At 39.2% G+C, this 21,648-nt stretch overlaps 1 protein-coding gene across 1 annotated transcript in view; it reads left to right on the plus strand.

Moving 5' to 3' along the window:
* Window positions 1-21,648, plus strand: part of Adgrv1 (adhesion G protein-coupled receptor V1) — a 508,750-nt gene that overhangs the window by 12,325 nt on the left and 474,777 nt on the right. The window contains 6 exon segments of the mRNA XM_037209551.1: window positions 11,882-12,058; window positions 13,096-13,319; window positions 17,990-18,116; window positions 18,202-18,387; window positions 19,099-19,279; window positions 20,748-20,911. Coding sequence (XP_037065446.1) covers window positions 11,882-12,058; window positions 13,096-13,319; window positions 17,990-18,116; window positions 18,202-18,387; window positions 19,099-19,279; window positions 20,748-20,911 — 1,059 coding nt within the window.

Genomic DNA, 21,648 nt, shown 5'->3' on the forward strand with positions numbered 1-21,648 from the left:
GTCTTGCCCAAAGAGAACCGAGCAGCATGCTAATTGGGACCATTATACGTACAAACATAATAGCGAGCCGGTACATATTCATACCTAATCTCGTAAACCGCCAGCCAGAGCTAACTTGAAAGCACAGACTGAAGTGACGCTGTCCACGGAACCCTCAGAGAAAAACTAACACGAGATGAAGTCTACAGCCACTTTTTTCACTTTTCTTACCTGATTTCCGTTTTGCTTCTTGTTTGTTTCTCACTGTGTAACACCGGTTAGCAGTTGTCCTAGAAACTTGCTCTGTAAAGTTACAGAGGCGGGCTGCTGCGCGCAAGTGAGGCGATGCGCCAGCACAGGGGTGGGAACTAAACAGAGGAATTCTCGACTATGCTCCTCTCCTACCTGCTCCTAAGCCCCTGCGATTTAAAGGTACCCGTGCTGGCTGCCTGATCACTGCATTACAAACCCACTGAAACGCAATTTATGTGGTACAGATCAATTCGGTATTATCTGTCACTTTCTTAAACTATACAGGTATATTTATCTTGTCTAGACTTCGTGACAAGTAAGTTATGCTTCACTGAGCGCGACAGTATATGCCACACGGAGTTCTCGTACGGACTCTACTCCTCATTCTCTTCATAGAAGAGAAACTGAATGTCTCTCTTGTGAGAAACAGCAGATTAACGAAGAAGATTTAAAAGAACCACAACAGCAATAAGCGACACAGAAGAAACAAATCCTGAAGACAGCTTTGCCGCAGGGCACATGAATTCCATTTAACATACAAAAAACCACGTCCTCTACATACTTTTGTCGTGCAGTGGAACCCGAGGGAGAGACGTGAGAGTTCATGGCTATATCCACTAGGGGGCAAGCCAAAGATATATTAAAGCAACTTATACCCAAGGAACCAGTAATGGCTAACTCACTACGATCGTTTTAGAAGCATCCCTAAGCACTAGTGCAAACTTGTCTTTGAGTCTTACGTCTAAAAAAGTATAAATAGAAAACGATGTATTGCGTGTTCGAAAGGTAGGGAGAAGATAGGTGTTTGAAACTGAGTGGTTTGGAGAGGATTATCTTTGTTATACTCGCTGTTCCTCTACACAACGTGGTCGTAAGGGTAATAGAATCAGAGGTAAGTTATGACTGCATAATAATAAAGACCAGAGTAGCTGAAAGGATATCAATCCTGGTTGATAAAAACAATCGTAACGACATAATACACTGTCCATTTCAATTCGTAGCACATTCTGTATATAGTGGTAACCAAATTATAGAATTCAAGTGACAACAATAGTTGACGCGATCTCACAATAGTCTGTAATTAAAGTAACGAAAGAATCTACAATATATGGTCTTTCTATGAATTATTCAAATGATAACTACATATATGAGTCTTGTAGATGATAATCCATTATTGAAAAGATACACAAGAGAAAGTATCCTTGTACTGAACATCAGAAGACAACGTGGAGAATGAGAGATTCACAGGGATAGCGGGAGCATCGATAAGACACTCAAGAGTGAGATGAATTGTAGAAAAAAAGATGCAAGAAAGTTACTTCATAGGCAGTTTCCCTAAATAATCCAAGAGGAAAATTGAATTAGGAGAACTACTTATTTGGTGTAGTGACGTGATAAGTAACTCCCTAAGTTAGAGTGATGATACGAAGATCACTTATGTAAACAAAAAAAAGAATGTTGCTGAGAAGTCCTAGTGAAAGAAGCAAAGAAATAAAAAAGATGTATGGGAGAGAGAATACCACTGAATAAGGGTTAAGCATTCTTGTAATATGAGAAATAGCATTTTTTAATAGAAATAATTCCCATACAATCAGCCTACTAAAGATCTCCAACAGATTAAAACACTTGTTTTTAAATGAGCAACCATTATTTAATGTTTTAGCTCATAGAAGCTTGTGAGCTCAGGGAGGAATGTTTGCCCTTATACGCGCAGCTTTCATAGCAGCAGGAAAAGTCGATAACTAAGACGGCAGTCAGTCTCCGTGGCTACCTTGAAATGAGCACAGTGCTTAGGGGAAATGCGGAGTGATTGAGCTGAGGCCCTCTGCATCTTCTATCACAGCTCACGGGAATAACAGAACATAGACCGATGGGGGACAAGAGGTCTAAACTATGAAGAAAGAATAAATGGAGCAGAGAATAAAACTATCGCTAACATGATGGCGTCCGAATATGGCCATTGAAACACCGCCTCATGGAGCTGCCTCCTGTGGGTCGGCACGAACAAGACTTGGGACCTGGCCTCAACCTCTTCAGTCACTCTAGATGCCAGAGGGCGCATTGAGGGGTACCTTAGTCTGTACTGAAATCATCACTTGGCTGCAAATTCTTTCATATGGGGTTGGCTTTTGCGATGGTGAGTGAATAGACAGACAAGACAAGTCCAATTGTGTCGTATTCCAGTCGAGCTCTTTTGCGCTTATAATTTAGATTCTCCCTCTGTTTTGTTAATGCTCATAGAAACTACTTAGGTGGGTGAAACCTGTTAACGGCTCGTGGGGGCATCAAAAATGAGCGAGGCGTAACTACACAAACGTACATTCTCCGGAAGTAAGGTGATTCGAGGGCGAGCGACTCCGGGATAGGAGCAGAGAAGGGATAGGCGGGGTGTTGACAGAGGATGGTGAGTTGTTGACAGAGGTGAGGGGAGCCAGCCTTGGCCATCGCGGTAAAATGGAAACTGTGGGGAAGAAAGGGGCAAACAGAGAAAGCGATGTGTGTGATCAAGGAAAAAATGCCACCATAGATTATAGGCTGTCTCGGTTTAGACATTTTCACTTCCTTAGAGGTGATAAAACAACGGCACCCCATGACCCAAGAGGCAACTGAGGGGGAAGGGGGAATTTGGTTCAGTTTTCACCACAACACTGGAGTATTCCCACAGAGAACTCTGACAGTAAGAACCAGGACGAAGTAGTGTACAACGACAGAGCTGTGAACGTTATGCTGTAGGGACAACATAGGACAATGGAGGAAACTGCTAAGAAATAACTTGGTTATGGACAAGCTGGTCAGTTTAAGAAATCATTGCTCTCATAGGTCCCACTATTAGGTGGAGCAAGTGCATATTATGTACCGCCCACAGACAAGAAGCATTTCTGAAGAGCATAATAGGAGCCATATTGGGCCCTCTCCTAACAATCAATTAGAGAGTTCATTTCTAGTTTGTATTTAATATTATTTCTTTTAACACAATACGTAGGCAATTCAAATGGAAACTCTGTTTCTTCACTAAAACAGTGCTGGAGTCATTGATGTCGATCTGGACCAGGTAAATTTCTTCAATTTTCTTTCCTCGCTAGCTATTATCAATTAGGAGCTCAGTTTGGCCACTGCACAGTCCAATCTAATAGCCAATTTGCAAACAATATTTCATAGGAACTCTTATGATAAAAAAATACACAATACCAAAATATAGTTAAATAGATCTTTGGTAGGACTCTAATCTAAAGGTCTTATTAAAAAAACGAAGCAGTATTATTGTGGCGCGTTTAAGTTGCCTGAGACTCATTGAATTTTAGATGACCGTTATGATACCATAGCACATACCACATTCTTTCTTCTTTTTTTTCTATTATATTTTAACATCATTGATCCTGTTTTCAGAATTTATGAATGGGCCTCCTGAGTGCTCATCCGAATGAATCTCGCAGCTAAAACTCATTGCTCAAAGAGATGGATAATAATGCCTAAAAAGCTTACATTCTGTATAGCTTCTAGTCTGGTTTTCAATGCCACTATTGAAATCTCGTCTTCGATCATTTGCTGAGCGTCCAGATCACTCTTCAGTTAGTATATACCGTTGAAATGTCGGATTATTTGGTGCTAGTTGCTAGTATCTATGACTATAATGAAATAATTTAAATTCACATTGGCATATCAATGAGTTAAGTGAGTGGTTGAGATAAACATTCGTCAAAGTTAGAGCATCTGGATGGATATCTCTGCCCATACGCTGAGAGGCGATTGATAGGATTGGTGGTAAAGGTGTGTTCGTGACCACTCGATTCTCTTGTGCCCTCAATTACCTTCATACACTTTGGCGAGAGCTGCAGTGTTAAGCAGGTCATGTGCCTGATCTAGCTTGGCCAGGAGTCAAATGTCTTACTTAGGTGCCTAGCATGAGACCAAGTTCCAGCTAGAGTACTCAGTTGGCTAGGCAAAACTAGTGTATTGAACAACCGAATTCTTGTTCCTCTACAAAGCCAAAATACAATCTAGTGCAGATCAAATATATATAATTCACTAAAGATCTATACATGAACAAGAGTAGCTTTAGAAAACATCCTAGCATCTCACAACATTCACCTATTCAATGAGCAGACTGATAAAACACCAGCAATGGAGTAATACCACAGGCCATTCCACAACACTTTACATGATTAACACTAATCCTGTGTTGTCATCTGTCTGAGCTTCCCGGACAATAGTTTGGGGGCACTAATTGGTACTGGTAAGCAGCAGAAAGCTGGGCTTAGGTATTCTTAAAGCTGAACTATTTAATTCACTTAGGTAGTTTATCCATGATTGAGACGCGCACATAATCGTTTTATGCAAGAAAAAATCAAATCATATCCATTCGAAGGTGCTATATGAGCAAAGATTTGGAATAACCAAATTAGAGAACTCAAGTAATGTTCCAGGGGAAGTTTGAAGATGGTACAGATCATATCATGAGTTATTACTCAGCAACTGGACCTAAATACAGGACAATCGCTATTTCCCCCCCAAAAGGATTTAACGTAATATGAATGGGCAATCGTATTACCGCTGTATTCCAGGTTCTGATCGGCATTCTAACTTTTCGTTGACTTTACAGTTGCTGATCCCATTCCCCCGCCCTTATGCGAATGTAATCGAGTCTAGGACATTAAGATGTATATACCCTTGCGTTTATTTGTTGATGCTTCATTGACATTTTCTCCCTAACCATGAAAATTTTTGGGAGCGTGCTTTTTATTTTATTGCTTCTCTGGCGCTTACGAGATGGCCAAATTTTGTCTTTACAGTTATCTGGCATTGCTGTTAGTGTAGTCCCGTCGTGTGTTATCTTTCCACGATGGAGCATCATTTTCTTGTGACTACGGTGCAGTATCACTCAGGCCTTAATCTCATATTTCTCCCATTTTGTGTTTTCGTTGTGTTTGATTTCGTCATCTCATATACGTTTGATTAACTCCATCATCCAACGTGTATTTCTTGCTTTGATAGAGTCTCTTGAGATGTGCTATATAATAAGATCAAGGTCGTGGTGTCTCAGTCTTTCTCTCCTGTTACTCTTCTCGATGTCAAAGGCTTCTCTGCCTCTCGCTCGTTGATGTTTGCATTGCCTGCGTTCATCGTCTGATTGTTAGCCATATCTAAGCTGAACACTACGAGAGTAGACTTAATTTGTTTGTCTTAGTATATTCTTCTCCTCTCTGCGCGCCGTTCTTTTTGTAAAATCTGGTGACTGTTCTTTTCTTCGTGAGTACTCACAGCTGTTATTTCCTGGTTACGATGGCATTTGTACTCAGGCTGTATTTCAAACGTGGTTCCACTAAGAGATTTGGTCATACAATTAGTTTTTTCCGATACTTACTGAGCACTATGTTAAAATATTCCATGGCTATTCTTAATAACCCCGAGGTAATAGAGGTATGCGATTTGCTTTTCGGAAGCCTATAGGCTGTGTATTTTCATCTAAGTGTTTTCCTTTGTTATTGTATGGTACTGGAAATTTTGTGCGTATGCACGAAGCTTGTCGTGTAGGAGTGTAATTTGCACTTGGTATTGAATTTTGTGGTCTATTTGTTATAAATTACACGTACATGTAGTCTGTTTATTATATAATCTAGGTAGTGTCTCTGTATTTGACGATTAAAATACAGAAATTTATCGAGTAGGACATCTGGTAATTCACTCCACGCTTATTATGTGTACGATTTATGCTTAATTTTTCAACTCTCTTCAAATTAATATTATTTACAATATTGGTGTGTTTGTGTGGTGGTGGTGGTGGTTTTAAATTAATCGATGTGCGTTGAACTGTACCTCAGTGGGCCTGCTTGGTATAGGTGGCAACAATCAACTTCATCCACAAGTGGGTTTGCTATAGGATTTTATCGTGAGTACTTATCTTCTGTATGATTTACTTTTTCCTCAAGTTTGCTGTCTTATCTTGCGCAGAATAGTTGTTATGATTGCCACTATCGGTCAGTATTACTCTCTGGGTATGATTTCTAGTATCTGGTTAAAGGAATATCCACCTCTACCTCCTTCTGCTCCTCGCTAGTTAACTCGCCATTGGCAATTCGGATAACTAAATAGCTCCACTCATCAGTTCTTTCACCAACAGATTTGAATAGATGTTGAGGCATTTGGAGGTCTTCCTTATCATCTCAGAACTTTATTTAGAATTATGCTCGTCCGTGCTACTCCTAAGGTGTCTGGTGCATAACTGTTTTTTAACAAACGTTCTGGGTTTTCTCTAGCGCTACTTCTTCCAGACGTCCCCCTCACCTTTTTTGACATTTATTTGTGTGTCATTTTATCTAATTTGCACATTATATAAGATTCACACACCACACCACTAAACTCCCAATTATTTTTCTCCAATACAACGCTAATAGTGTTATTCACATAATTACGACAGAAAGTTAATATGTGGCCTAATACAAACTTGCTACTGATGGCTTTTGACACAGCTTGATGTGTCATAGACTCTTTAAATCTCATCCTTATAACATATGTTTTGTTTCTTTGGTAACACTATTTGTATGTATTTTTAATGAGCTCATGTCTCTCCTCTTTTCCGCTAAATTCTTATCCTCTATAGAAAGATAGGAAACAGTCTTTTAGCTTCCAGAATTGCGGATGAGAAATTTAAAAGGAAGGGAATGATTTATTGTTCAGGTAATTTTGTTAGTCTCCGAAAGCATGTAGTATTCTTGACTCCCAAATGCCATGCCCTGTGTCCAGCCTTGCTAAGTATGGAGGACAGCTCTTTCCTCCAGAAGAACCTAGCTGAGTGATACACATGCCATAGGCTCGCACCCAGTGGCCTGGTGGGTGGCCTGTTACAGGACACATGGTTTTCCAGTACGTGACAAACACTTTTTGATGAGTGCTTATCTATTCAGGGGAGGTTTTGGTCATGTCCCTGCCGTCACTGGGGATAGGAACACTGACCTTCATCTTTATTATCATAATTTCATTGTTTCCTTCATGTGGGGAGATTTTGCCGTGATGTTTGCCCAAAGACAGTCAATTCTAAAGATTCCTAGAGGCGTTCAGGCCGCAGCTCCACTCACAACTGTGCCTGACTCTTCTTGGTTTATGGCATGCGCTTGTGAGATGGCCGGCCCCGCAGCAGAGTGTGAGAAGTTGAGTAGAGCAAATGGTTAAGACCAGAGCTCTCTGTAGCAAGGACTGAAAGCCAGAACGCTGCCATCAGAACACACATAGGCATGTCTTTAGAAATTTTTAAAAAGTTAAAAATATGTCATAACTTGTTTGGTTTTTAAAGTTGATTTTGTTAAATGAGATGCATACAATTTGACTAGTTCATACTTGGGATAATTGTCTCCAAATTTCCAAAAGTCTTTGGGATATAAGGTGTTGAGTGGTTTTAGAATTTAATAAAAGTTGTCTCCTGTTTGGTGTCTGGACTTTCATTCATCTTATGTGGTGTTTATGTCCTTTGGATTCAGGGTGTTCTTATTAGCACATGCTTAAAGAATATTTTATCTCTGGCATCTCAGTGTTCAGTTCTCCCTCCTGTCTGTCTGCCTTTGGTCTCACACAGGCTACAATTCATATGGAAACAAAGTTATTTAAATGGATTTCAGAAGGGAAATATTGCACACTGTTGCTTTTGTTTTCATAGCATCCTGAGTCCCTTTGTGATTCCAGAGCGCTCAGTGCCATGGTGTGACTAAGATCATAGAGCATTTAGTGATATTATGTGACTAAGGGCTGAGGATGCAGAGGTGTTATTTGGATTTATAGAGAATTTATCAGTTTCCATATTAGGTTTCTATTTTATTTTCTCTTGATTCTTCAAAACAAGCTTTTACTATGGATAGAGAGCTCTACATCAATGTCATTGTCAGTAACTCTGATATTAAATTATTAGTATTTTCAAAATACCTGAAAACTTTTCAAAGTAGCTACAGGTAACTTCCTTGTAGACAGGGCCTTACTAAGAACTTTCTGAGGGTCAGCTATTATTCAAGTTATTTTATCTTGACACTCCACTGACATGTGACAGAATTTATTTTTTATAATACTTGAACACTAAGGAAAAACTTGTAGTGTGAGGACTAATTTTTGGTGATCTTCGGTTAGAAAGTTGTTTGCACTACTAACTGCAGACCCAGCTCTTTGTCTAGCTCCATATGCAATCAGGAAACAGAAGCAGGCAAGTGCAGACAGTTAAGTGGCTCCTGTGAAGGGAGAGGCTGTTCTCAGGTGTTGACATCATTAGCTCCTTAGGATTAAACAGCTAGAGGCTCAGGAAGGCTGAGGGGTAAGAAAGTGATGGCGTTTGCATGGAAGGTGACAGAGGAGAGTGCTGTGGAGGGTTGAAAGAAAATGACTCCCCAAAGGGAGGATGTGTCCTTGCTGGAGGAAGCCTGTTGGGACAGGCTTTGAGGTCTCTTGCTCAGGCTTCTCTCAGGGTGACACACAGACCACGTTCTGTTGCCTGCAAGATGAACTCTCAGGTACCTCTCCAGCACCATGTCTGCCTGCACGCCACCATGTCCCACCATGATGATAATGGACGAAACCTCTGAAGTGTAAGCCACCACCACAATGAAAAGTTTTCCCCTAGAAGAGCTGCCATGGTCATGGTGTCTCTTCACAGCAATGGAAAGCCTAACTAAGACAGGTGTGCAGCATTGTACTGCATGGAAAGCTGATGGAACTACAGGAAGGGGAACCAGAAGCATGCTCTTCTCATGCTTTGAACCCTTCAGCCAAGGTGTCCTGGGGCACAACATTAGGAAGGCATGTCCTGTCAATAGCGGATATGTGAAGGCGAACATGGCCCCTTATGAATGCAGGGAACACCTTCATTTTGCAGATGTCTAAGGAACCAGAGCAGCAAAGGCAAGGCACTAAAATTGGCATTTCTTATTTGATCAGTTCTTGAATGATCTTTTTTCATCATCTTTTATATCTTTCCTTTTAGTTTTCACAAGTACAAGCACTAGAATTAATTGTATGACCTTCTAATAAAAGTAGGTAAAATGACTTACTACTTTTTCTTTATAGGAAGTTTTGAGTAAAAAAGTATATTTTCTTCCTTTGATACTTTAGACCAGTGGTTCTCAACCTTCCTGATGCTGCAGCACTTTGTTACAGTCCCTCATGTTGTGGTGACCCCTAACCATAAAATTATTTCATTGCTACTTCATAACTGTAATTTTGCCATTGTTCAGAGAGAGAGATTGCTAATGGGGCCATGACCCACAGGTTGAGAACCATTGTTTTAGACAGTTCCAGCAGCCTAGAGATCTGTGAACAGCTGGGAATGAATGTGTATTCACAGATGACTACTTTCACATGACTGGAGATTTCAGATACCTCTTTACCTCTAACCAATGTAACCTCTTATCCTAACATTTCATTCAGATGTGTCTATGTTATTTTTTTGTGCTATTTTCTTTTTTTTAAATATAGCCCTGGTAGAGAAGTTTTTTATTATTGACTTATTTTTATTTTATGTATATTGGTGTTTTGCCTGCAGGTATGTCTGTGTGAGGGCATTGGATTCCCTGGAACAGGAGTTACAGACAGTTGTGAGCTGCTATGTGGGTGCTGGGAATTGAACCCGGGTCCTTTGGAAGAGCAGCAGTGCTCTTAACCACTGAGCCATCTCTCCAGCCCTGCTATTTTCTAAGAATATAGATATATATGACTGTGTACATGTGTTCATGTTCTCTGAGAATAAAAGTACATGCAAATGGTTTTAACTACATATTTGTCTTACAGTTTATTTTATAAAGTTAATGTAGTTTACTAAAGAATCAAACTGTTTAATTGGCTTAGTTTGTATATCAGTAATGGGGAGAATTTGTACTCTAATTTCTTTTTATTTTTCTTCAAATGAGTACTTACTAAATGCTGACTTCTTTCTGTCTTTCTCAACAAAAAGTATGACATTTAAATGATGCATTAAATTGGCTCTTTGGGATGTTATGTTGTCTGTCACAAAGTATTCCAGTTGTGGGAGAACAGCCCAGTCCCGTCCATTTCTGGAAAAGTCATACAAACCACAAATCTCTGCTGTGGTTTCTTAGTGACATCATGTCAACATTTCAAAGCTTTGCAGAGGAGGAGATTTGAAATGCTTTGTGAAGTTGAAAGTCTCATGTGACCTAAAAGCCCTGTTTTTTTTATAGTCCTGCAATGACTAACTCCCTCCATTGAACAGTATGGACTGATAAAGTTCCATATGTAGATGATGAAAGTTGCAGTGTATCAGTGACCCCTACAGAGCTGTTTGTCCTGGAGGGATGAATTATAAATGCTTATTGAGTAGCTGCGGCATTTCAGATTTGTGTTGTGTATGGGGAACATGCTGACAAGGACATAGATCCTTTAAGATCCCTAACAAGCAGAAATCTGAGATGTGAAATGATGAACTAATGACGTGTGAAGTTTGTAGTTACATTAGAAGTGTTATGAGAGCGGTAGAGCTTCCAAAGGAGGTGGCCAAAACAACTGGAGAATCCCAAGAGATCTTCGTAGGGAAGAGGGGACATTTAGCTGGTTTTTAAGGGCGTATACTTTAAATTGTGCGATGATGAAGGGAGGGCCATTCTTTTTGTTTATTTTTTTAAATTATTATTTATTTTACAATACTATTCAGTTCTACATAATAGCCACAGATTCCCTTGTTCTCTCCCTTCCTGCCCCCCCTACCCTTCCCCCCAGCCCACCCCCAATTCCCAACTCCTCCAGATCAAGGTCTCCCCCGAGGACTGGGATCAACCTGGTAGACTCAGTCCAGGCAGGTCCAGTCCCCTCCTCCCAGATTGAGCCAAGCGTCCCTGCATAAGTCCCAGGTTTCAAACAGCTAACTCATGCAATGAGCCCAGGACCTGGTACCACTGCCTAGATGCCTCCCAAACAGATCAAGCCAATCAACTGCCTCACCTATTCAGAGGGCCTGATCCATTTGGGGGCCTCTCAGCCTTTGGTTCATAGTGAGGAGACTACCATCTTCATCAACTCCTGGGAGACTAATAGTGTGCTGTATGTGCACTGCATTTCTTTAAGCATTAGGTTGCTCTGGGTATGGTTGGAGTTCTGAATGGTCTTGCACTGACTTCAGGCTGGCAGAGAAAGGTAGTAGGTGGCCGACTGGATACATGAGTCGATGGAAACCAGGCAGAAAATGGGGAGAGATACTTTACATTTGACTTTTAAAACATCAATGAAGTTGGCTATGTGAGAAGGTGGAAAAACAGGTGGTGATACACAAAAAGGTGGTGGTGGGTAGTTCCTGGAACAATGATAGTGATTTCTATTTGAACAGTCTGTCTGTAAAATGTTTGTGTGACATCTGTGAGATGCTCACTAGTGACTGGTTATAAGGACTTGGAGTTTGAGGGAGATATTCAGATGTTATTAAAAATATAGGATGAAGTTACAAGTAAAGAACCCAGGGAGAACTCTACCTAGTCATCATACTGAGAATCAGAAGAGACTGGACTCTGGGAGTCACTTCAGGAGGTGTTGGAGGGTTGGTGCGGGGGCAGGTCTTGAAGTTCTGATTTACTGGTGACTTGTGACTATCTATGTAGACATGCCATGCTGGTATTTTTTAACTAATAATTTAATAACTATCCTATCTCTTGTTTTTGCTTGTGTTTTATAGTTGGAAGCGGTGGTGTTGGTGAACATATTTCCCCCAATCCCACCAGTAAGCCCCAGATTTGGGAAAATTAGAAATATTTCTTTGTTGGTTACCCCAGCCATTGCAAATGGAGAAATTGGCTTTCTTAGCAATCTTCCAATTATTTTGCACGAACCCAAAGGTTCTACTGCTGAAGTGGTGAGTATGCATTTACTTATTGATGTGTCCTAATGTGTCTGAGAAACGTAAAGACTTTTTTTTTTTAAATAGGGCTAGCATGTAGAGTTATAGGATACATGCTATTTAGAATCAACAACTGACAAGTGTCTGGTTTTGCTAAAATTTTTACTATTCTTGAGAGGTTGTGTTTATATATGTATGTAACAAATTTAGTAATAGAGAGGCTATCAACTTGAGAGAGGGTGGCATGGGAGGGTTTCTAGAAAGAGTAGGTGGTAGTGACTGAAGAGAGGAAGAGGGAGGACAGGAGGGGATGTAATATGATTTCAATTAAAAAATTTAAAGAAAAGAATAGAATTAATTGCTCATGGTGAGAGTAGATTGTTTAAATGTGATTGGTTTTACACAGTGTCATGACGTTTGATAGTCAATTATGAATCTAGTTTGTAGTGGTCATATTGTAGAAACACAAATAGCTTTGCGATTTATCCTCTAACCGTTCTGTGTGTTAACCTCAGGTAGAACTGAGGACTCAGAGGTAGCTCTGAATCTGATGGTTGATACCAGTTATGATGGTGGTAAAGTTGTGAAATGCTGAGTGTTAATATTCTGACCCGCCCCTTGGAAACCTATGTTAGTATTCTGACCCGCCTCTTTGGGGGAAAGGCCCCGCCCTTCTCGCTCTCTCTTTTCCTCCCAGGAGGTGTGCACCCTCGACCCTCCCCACTTCCTCTCTGTTTCTTTCTCTTCTCTTCCTCTTTCCTTATTCCTTATCTTTCTAATATATTTGCCTTTTATTAAGATAATTCCAAAGCCACAGTTTTTGGTGTGGTTTATATTGTAGATAAATTTGATTAGTAAAAATGTAAAAAAGTATCTAAAATTATTTTCCTGCTACTTCAGTTGTGTTTACAATGCCTCCTGATGCTTCTTTCTTTATATGGAGTACACTTGGTCAGCAAAGGACACTTGCTTGAGCATGGAAAGTTCGTGTTACTCATGAGCATACATTTTAGCTAAGTCTTGTTTTTCTTCTTTTTCTTTTTTAAAATAAGGTATACATCCCCCTACATCGAGATGGAACTGATGGCCAGGCTACTGTCTACTGGAGTTTGAAGCCCTCTGGCTTTAATTCAAAAGCAGTGACTGTGGATGACACAGGTCCCTTTAATGGCTCTGTTGTGTTTTTATCTGGGCAAAGTGACACAACAATCAACATTACTGTGAAAGGTGATGACATCCCAGAACTGAATGAAACTCTCACCCTTTCCTTAGACAGGTAATAACTCATGGCAGAAATACTAACTTTTGTTTGATTAGTGATTTGACTTTGTTTTAATTAATTTCTCCGTAAGTTGTGAAAACTATGGGGAAGTGTTATTGTCAAATGTTTCTGTTGTATATGGATGGGCTTTTCTTGGACTATGAAGATTTTTATATATATTTTGTGACCCTTCCCCTTCTGTTTTGCTTTGAGGGAGCATTTTGTAGAGAGTTATGTAGAGTAGCTGACAGTGGTGGGGAGTAGCTGACAGTGATGGGGAGTAGCTGGAGTGATGGGGAGTAGCTGAAACGTGTGAAGGATAGTCAGTCATGTGGCTCTGCTCATGAGGGCAGCAGCAAGCCATTGGAAATGTTGGGTCACACACTCAGTTTCCATTCTTGACTTCCAAGAGAGGGAAGATCATATCTTTATTAAGTGCTTCAAAAGACGAGATTGACCTTCATTCTCTTTGCCTGGTATTTAAGTAGTAAATAATTATTATTTTTATAGATTAAAAAATCACATGAATTCATGTGTTAAACTTTCAGCCATCATAATAAGAAATTACTCAGCATTTCTCAGAAGGTACTACAATCTCTAAGGGCTTTGTTATGTTTTATTTATTTATTTGTTTGTTTGGTTATTTATTTACTTATTTAGAAAATTCAGAAAATACCTTCTAAAGAGGAAATGAAGTCTGATTAATCGGTGACAATAATGTTAGAAAGCAAAACCACACTAACCTATGACTCTGTGGCTAGAGAACATTGCACAATTCATAGTTATAAACAGTGAGATTTAGGACTGACTTTGAGGCATTTTATAACATGTTCTTCATGAGTGAAGCAGTGAAAGCTAGTCATGTGATCTTTTTCTATCTGACTGTCAGTTCTTACACCTTTTGGTGTGTGGGAGGCGAAGTGATGGGCCTGGTCTGGAACTCTGACCAGGCCTGGACTTGGACTCACAGAGATCCACCTGCCTCTGGAGATTAAAGTGCTGGGATTAAAGGTGTGCACCTCCTTGTATGGTACAGTTTTTAAAGTGAATCAACAGAATGTAGACTATAGAGAGCAGATCTATTGAGACACCACTGTTCATTTTGTTATCTTCAGATCACATGTTTATTTTCTTCCTCCACAAAAGTAAAACAACAATAAATCCCCAAAGCCAAAACCCACAGTTTAAATGACACCATCTTAATATGTTATAGATTTGTAGAAAACTGTTTCATTTGATAAAAGTTAGCAAAATTCAATGGAATCTAAATTGGAAATTCTTTTTTTTTTTCATGGACCATTTCAATAATTTATATCTGAGCACAATGAAGTCAATGGGCAGTTGTAAGGAATATTCAAGCTAACTGAACCTGTGGGACTTGATAGAAGTCTTGTTAGCTTGGCTGACCTCAACTAGATGTTTAAAGAATAATTGGGATTATGTATACCTCTGCAAATCTGCAAATCTAGTGACTCTCCTTGATAGTCTTTCAAATGTAACATGAACAATTGAAATGAATTAACTTTAATTTTCCAAAGCTTTTTTCTTTTCCTTTCTTTCCACACAGGGAAGAGCTAATCATAGGGCTCCTTTTATTTTATTTTATTTTATTTTAATATTGTGGTACTTTTAAAATAGAGCAAATCCGTCAAAATGTACACTAAAATGTCAATTCAGTTAGTAACTAGTGTGCAAACAAGAATAGGCTAATTATATTCTTACATCCAAAGAAATGTTTAGATAAATAAATGAGAATGAGATTTATCATTTGAAAGTGATTTTGTCAAAGAAATCTCCCTTTACTTTTGCAAAGTCTTAACCAAACTTAAGCAAAATAATGAATGAACAAATGTTAGTATGTTATATCACAACAAAAATATGAATGTGTTATTAGGATGCATGTCACAGTTTTCTCTTACGGTCAAATTCAAGTACTTTATATTTGAACTAAATATAAACAAAAGTTGACCTGATACTAAACAATTAAAAGTAACTTCAATATAATACCTATTTAAAGTACTCTCTTGTTTAGTACTTTGCAATTACAAGCATTTTTTTTTTTGCCATTTTATTTCATGAAAATAATTATATGGTACATAACTCTCTATTTATACATGATATATTATACTTTAAAATCTGAACTTGAGAACTATTTATTTTGGTGTGTACCTTTTAAGGTTATTTGAAGATGAAGTACACTGGGAACATGGAAAAGTGTTCAGATTTTCTGATATAAAATTGCAATTAAAAGTGACGATGTCTTGTGACTCCTTGAACACATTTTTTTCTGCCAACATTGAAAGGCATAGATTTCTCTGCTCCAAAGTTTTGATGATTTTTAATGCAAATTGCAGCTGGCTTTAGATCTGAGGATGGAAGTTTTTTTCCCCCCCAAACCTAATTAAAGTGAGTAAGTAATTATAAGTAGGGCTGAATGAAATGTGCTCAGCTGCTGTGGCCTCTGAAGTGTACAACACTTGCAGGCATCTGCACTCTGGAGGGTGCCAGGAAGAATGTCTTGAATGGGTCTTGACATGCTTGCTGGTCATGGGGTCATCTTCCCTGAGTGGGACTGCTAGCATATGTCAATAGCAGAGAATACAATGTGCACAGTTCCCATAAAGTGCAAATGACTAGCTCTATGCGGTCAGGGTGAGGTGGAGGGTAAGTGTGGTTTCTTTAACTTTATTTTACCATTACACTCTAAGCTTTGCATAGCGAGATTTTAGCAAATGGTACGCTCGCCTCCTCCCCTTCCCCTTCCCACAGTTCTTTCTGTGTCGACAGGGTAGAAACAGAAAGATTTGTCGTGTATTTTGGGTAAGTGTGCAGAATAATGCCTTGTTTCGAAGATTCAGTGTTTTCTTCTGTGAGTGACGATTTTATGATGACGCTGCTGTTCTGCATGACTAGTCCTGAGCAACGCTGCCTGTCCACCTGGTTGTGCATGTCTGTGTGCAGTTTTGTTCTCCAGTGACAACGGGATTTTATGAATGGTTTGAAATTTGCAGTCCTCAGTTTTGCATTATGAATGCATTTAAAACATTTAAGGAAACACTGAAGAACTGAGTATTGCCACATTTTGAAGAGTTTTAAATTTTAACTTTCCATATAGTTTACACCAGAGAATCACGGTAGTTTACATGTGAGTCTCATATTCAACAGAGAATATAAAATAAGTGGCTTTTCTGAGTATATCTTTGCGGTTTCTTGTTTTCATGTCTGTATTTTACAGAGAATTTTTTAGAATTTGCATCCCATGTTAGAGTAGCATATTTTAAGGCAGTCTAAAAATAACTGCTTATTTACTGTCTGCATTGATTTACATACTTTGCTTTTCATCCGGTTTTCTGTCTCCTAGCTTATGTGGACACAGGGATTTTAATTAATGACATTTATTGAAATGAAATAGAGGCATTGTCAACACAACAAGTAACTGTTCTGGTGTTTGGATTACTTCCTCTGTGGTCACTAACATGTTAGGTATTGTTTGTGTGATTTCCAAAAGCAGAAGCACATTAGTTCGTGTTCCTTGCCTCATAGAAACCACTGCCCTGTGCATGTTTTTATGGATTGTTAGTTTCATTGTGATTTGGAGCTGAGATCATGACTCCATTTTTTGTTCAGTAGGAAATGACATGTGGAGAGGTTGAGTCCAAATTATGTGGCTAAGACTTCCTGAGAGCTAACTCCAAATCTCAGAGCCTGCCATCTCTTTGATCATCTTAATTATACTCTAGCAAAAATACAGAAATTAAAAAATGTTTATCGTCGGGCAGTGGTGGCGCACGCCTTTAATCCCAGCACTCGGGAGGCAGAGCCAGGCGGATCTCTGTGAGTTTGAGTCCAGCCTGGTCTACAAAGTGAGTTCCAGGACAGGCTCCAAAGCTACACAGAGAAACCCTGTCTCGAAAAACCAAAAAAAAAAAAAAAAAAAAAAAAAGTTTATCTATTACTTATACACACACACACACACACACACACACACACACACACACACACACAAAGTTTATTATAGCATATCAGCCTCTCAGATTCACTTTATTCCTCTTATTCTAATATATTTTACCTTTTTTTTTCTGCTAAAAAATGTTTGAGGTTAAGACTGGAACATACAGAAAGCACTTGAAAGACAAAAATTATTCATAAAAGTCTGACATAACTGTGTTTATTTATTTAGTTTTGATCATTTGTGGTGTGTAGTTATCTAATTAATACATATCCTTATTCAAGTAACATAATCATATTTAAGGAGACTTAAAGGAAATTCACATGTAAGTAAAATTTAAGGTTTAAAACACATACATTGGAGAAGCAAAATGCAGCAGCTACCAAGTTGTTTAAGAATATTATCCAACTAATTAGAAAGTACAGTTTTCTAAAACTGCAATACAATTTTATAGGATTTGATACTTTATATGGCTTCTCTATTCTTTGTGTACTTACATAATGTTTTGGCCAGTCAAACTAAAAAAAGATATAAAGAATTCAGAAATATTTCAGTAAGTAAGTATTACCAATGTAAACAGTTTTGGTGTGAAGTGATTTAATACATGTAAATTTGCTTTGAAGTTTAACCCTTAGTTGCTTTTTTAATTATCTGGAAGAATTGTAAATACGGTTGGCCTTTTCAAAGCTTGAAAAATTCAGAATAACAGAGTGCTTCTACCCCTCTCACTTTTCAGCGTGAGTGTGGACAGTGAAGTCCTGAAATCAGGATACACTAGCCGAGACTTAATTATTTTGGAAAATGATGATCCTGGAGGTGTTTTTGAATTTGCTCATGATTCTAGAGGACCCTATGTTATAAAAGTAAGTGTGAAACTTCACTCTGTATTCATAACTTCAGAAAAATGTTCTAGAAGAATTTGAATTTTTGTGGATTTTTCTTTTTAAGGAAGGAGATGCTGTAGAGCTCCGTATTACTCGATCCAGGGGGTCCCTTGTGAAACAGTTCCTGCGCTACCACATAGAACCCAGAGAGAGCAACGAATTCTATGGGAACACAGGGGTGCTGGAATTCACACCTGGGGAACGCGATGTCATGATCACCTTGCTCTCGAGATTGGATGGCATGCCAGAGGTACCAGGTTTTGAATTTCTCTTATGCTCATGGGGAAGGTTGATAGTATCAGTACATTGAGAATAGAAATATGTTGAACGTTGGTAGCAAGACATAAGAAAGAGTAAGTGTTAATGTCTGGAAAAACTTAAAAAGAAGCTTAAAAAGCAGAATAAGATTCATTTAAATTTCAGGAGTGTGCTCTTGTCCCAAAACAAAAAAATATGAGACTGATTATGTGATCAGTTTTCTCCATTTATGGTAAGTTTTATTTTATATTCTCTATATCAACAACTCTTCTGAAGTAAAGTTTTGCCATAAAATTATTTTTTATAAAGAAATAAAATTGTTTTATATTAGAAGAATCAGATGTACTCTATTTATGTTTATACTACAATACATATGCAGCTTCCAAATTAATTTTATCCTTTTCTCTTGCTCATTTAAATGAATACTAGATCATCACTGAAAAGGTCTTGAGTTTTTACCAGCTTAGAATAGTAACATTGTTTCTTTTTCTTTTTTTTGTATACTGTATACTTATGTCTCTTGTCTCTCAGTTAGTAGGCAAATATTTTTAAAAATCAGCAATAGCATCGGCTCTTTTGTCTTTTTAGTGTAATGTGTATTCCTGAAAAGTTGAATATATTGATATCGTCAGTCATTTACACATTCGGTTTGCTGTGAAAACATCAGCTCTACACCTTCTCTAATTTAGCATGTGTTTTGCAGGTGGATGAGCACTACTGGGTGGTCCTCAGCAGCCACGGAGAACGGGAAAGCAAGCTGGGAAGTGCCACAGTTGTCAACGTAACGATTCTGAAAAATGACCATCCTCATGGGATTATAGAGTTTGTTTCTGATGATTTGACCACGTCGATAAGAGAAAGCAAAGGAGAGGATCTCTATAGTGGTAAATTATTTTGTTTGCTGTATTTTATTTCTGTTCACTGAAGAGGACACGAATCTCTTTTCAGCTTATATAAAAAATTATTTTTATTTATATGTGAATTTGTGTGTGCTTGTGTGAGTTTTTGTACACCACATGTGTGCAGATGCCCATGGAGGCCAGACATCAGTAGTGGTGAGGCCCGTGTGGGTGTCAGAACTGAACCCTGGTTCTCTGGAAGAACAGTAAGTGCTCTTAGCCGCTGACCCTTCTGACTACCCCTTAGTTCACTTCTTTAGTAACTGTTGTCAGTTTTTCCATTCTGCCTCAGACATTATATGCAACTTGGAAACATCTTTAAAACTCACATTCAGGGTTGCTGTTTCGTTTCCTGCATAGCATTGTGCTAATATTGAAGACCAGTTACAGTTTGATTTTAGCTAATACAGTATGGCTCAGACACGCGGGAAGAAGTCAAGTTAAGTCGAATGGAGAGGACCTTATAGCTAAGAGTTACTGTTGAGAAACTATTGAAGTGTAGGGGGCGAGAATTCTTTTATTTTAAAAGCATTGTCTGGGTAATAAAATCACTCTGCCTGTCAAGTACAAGTCAAGCTTGCAGCAAATGCTTTTGGTGGATCGACTTGTGAGACTTTGTAATAGTTGTACATAATTGATGACAATCCCATTTCTATGCCAAATGGTTCTTAATATCCCAAAGTGCAATGGAAAATATTGTGCAGGCTCAAAACACACACACACACACACACACACACACACACGCACACACACACATGCACACACACACACACACACACACGCACACGCACACATACACACAGTTATGTCAACCTTGGAGTGTTTGCTAAGCAAGTGTCTGTGGGGTTCCCCTCTGTCTTTGAGGTCAGTTGGCCATCAGTCCATGGGAACACAGGGGCAGTAGTAACAACGGAGATCCTTGTATGGCATGTGAACACCCTGGAGTCAGCCCTCCAGGAGAGACTCAGTGAATCAGCTCAGCTTTATTCCAGAGTATAGGAACTATATAGGGTTGGGGAGCCTGGGGACAAACCCTAATTTGCATTAAGTGACTTTGTATGTGGCAGCAGGTTCCTATGGCCCTGTGGCAGAGCTCCTGACACGTGTCTTAGTTGTGTGCAGCAAGGAGGCTTCTGGCAGACAACTGTGCCAAGGGTCACCCTAGAGATTCATCAGCTTCCAGGCTTAGAGACAGCTTTCAGATAAGGTCAGTCCTCTGGGGACATTCCCCAGGTAAGGGCAGGTAGAGAGCAGGAAGTCTCACTGAGGGGGAAGGAGTCTCCATATTGTCCCGCTTTTGTAAAAAGCTGCCAGGCCATGATAGACTGCAACCTCTGAGCAGCCAGCAAGGCCTCCCAACAAGTGTTGATGAAGAGGTGTTTTATTCTGTTTGTTTCAGAAGTTCCTTTGCTTATTTTGAAGTTTAACCTATGTTCATGCATGTATTTTCTAGCCGTTTATGGTGTAATACGAACTCGAGGCAACTTTGGTGATGTTAGTGTATCGTGGATGGTTAGTCCAGACTTTACACAAGATGTGTTTCCTGTGCAAGGAACTGTTGCCTTTGGAGATCAGGAATCTTCAAAAACTATCACCGTTTACTCCCTGGCGGATGAAGTAAGTGTTGCCCATACAGCCCTTCACTCGGCTCCTTGTAATTGTTGACTCATACCTTTGTGCATGTTGTTTGGTTGGTTTGTCTTTTGTGGTGCTGTTGGCCAGACTCTCTGAATGCCATGTGAGCATTCTAAATTTACAGCTCATTCATTCTTTTTTAAAATTAAGCAATTAAATACCTGGTGATACAGTTTGTGATGAAACTGTAATAGAGCTTCATTATGACTGTGACTGGATATGCAGTGAGAAAGCAATGCAATTTGGGTGTCCCTTGAAGGCATTTGTATTTTTAAATCCTTGAAGTTGGTGAAGGTCAGTAACCCCATCATGTATCAAATACCAGAGATTCAGGCTTGGGGGATGTTTAGCAGCAGGTCTGCCTTGGGTACTTTGAAGAGGAGCCATCTTCTGGGCATCTCATTGTGTACTTCAACATCACCACACTGGGCACAGGTTGAGAGCCCAACAGGAAAGACAAAGAACTTTGCTAAGATGAGGAGAGGATCTTCCTCAGGGCAGAGCTGTGAAGCATGTCCCCTTTCCTTCAGGACTGTCCCCCAACAGACAAAAGTCTCACTTTTTTTTTTTCTGTTAATGGATGGGGAGAAGACTTGCTCACACAATGTGAATGGGAACTAGAATCCACTGGGGGATATAAGAATCAAAGAAAGGGAAATCTCAACCTTCAGAGGACACAGAAGAAGGATGTCTTTGGATCTTCTCAGGACCTTCCTGAC

Source organism: Peromyscus leucopus, chromosome 11 (assembly GCF_004664715.2).
Source record: "Peromyscus leucopus breed LL Stock chromosome 11, UCI_PerLeu_2.1, whole genome shotgun sequence".
NCBI lineage: Eukaryota > Metazoa > Chordata > Mammalia > Rodentia > Cricetidae > Peromyscus > Peromyscus leucopus.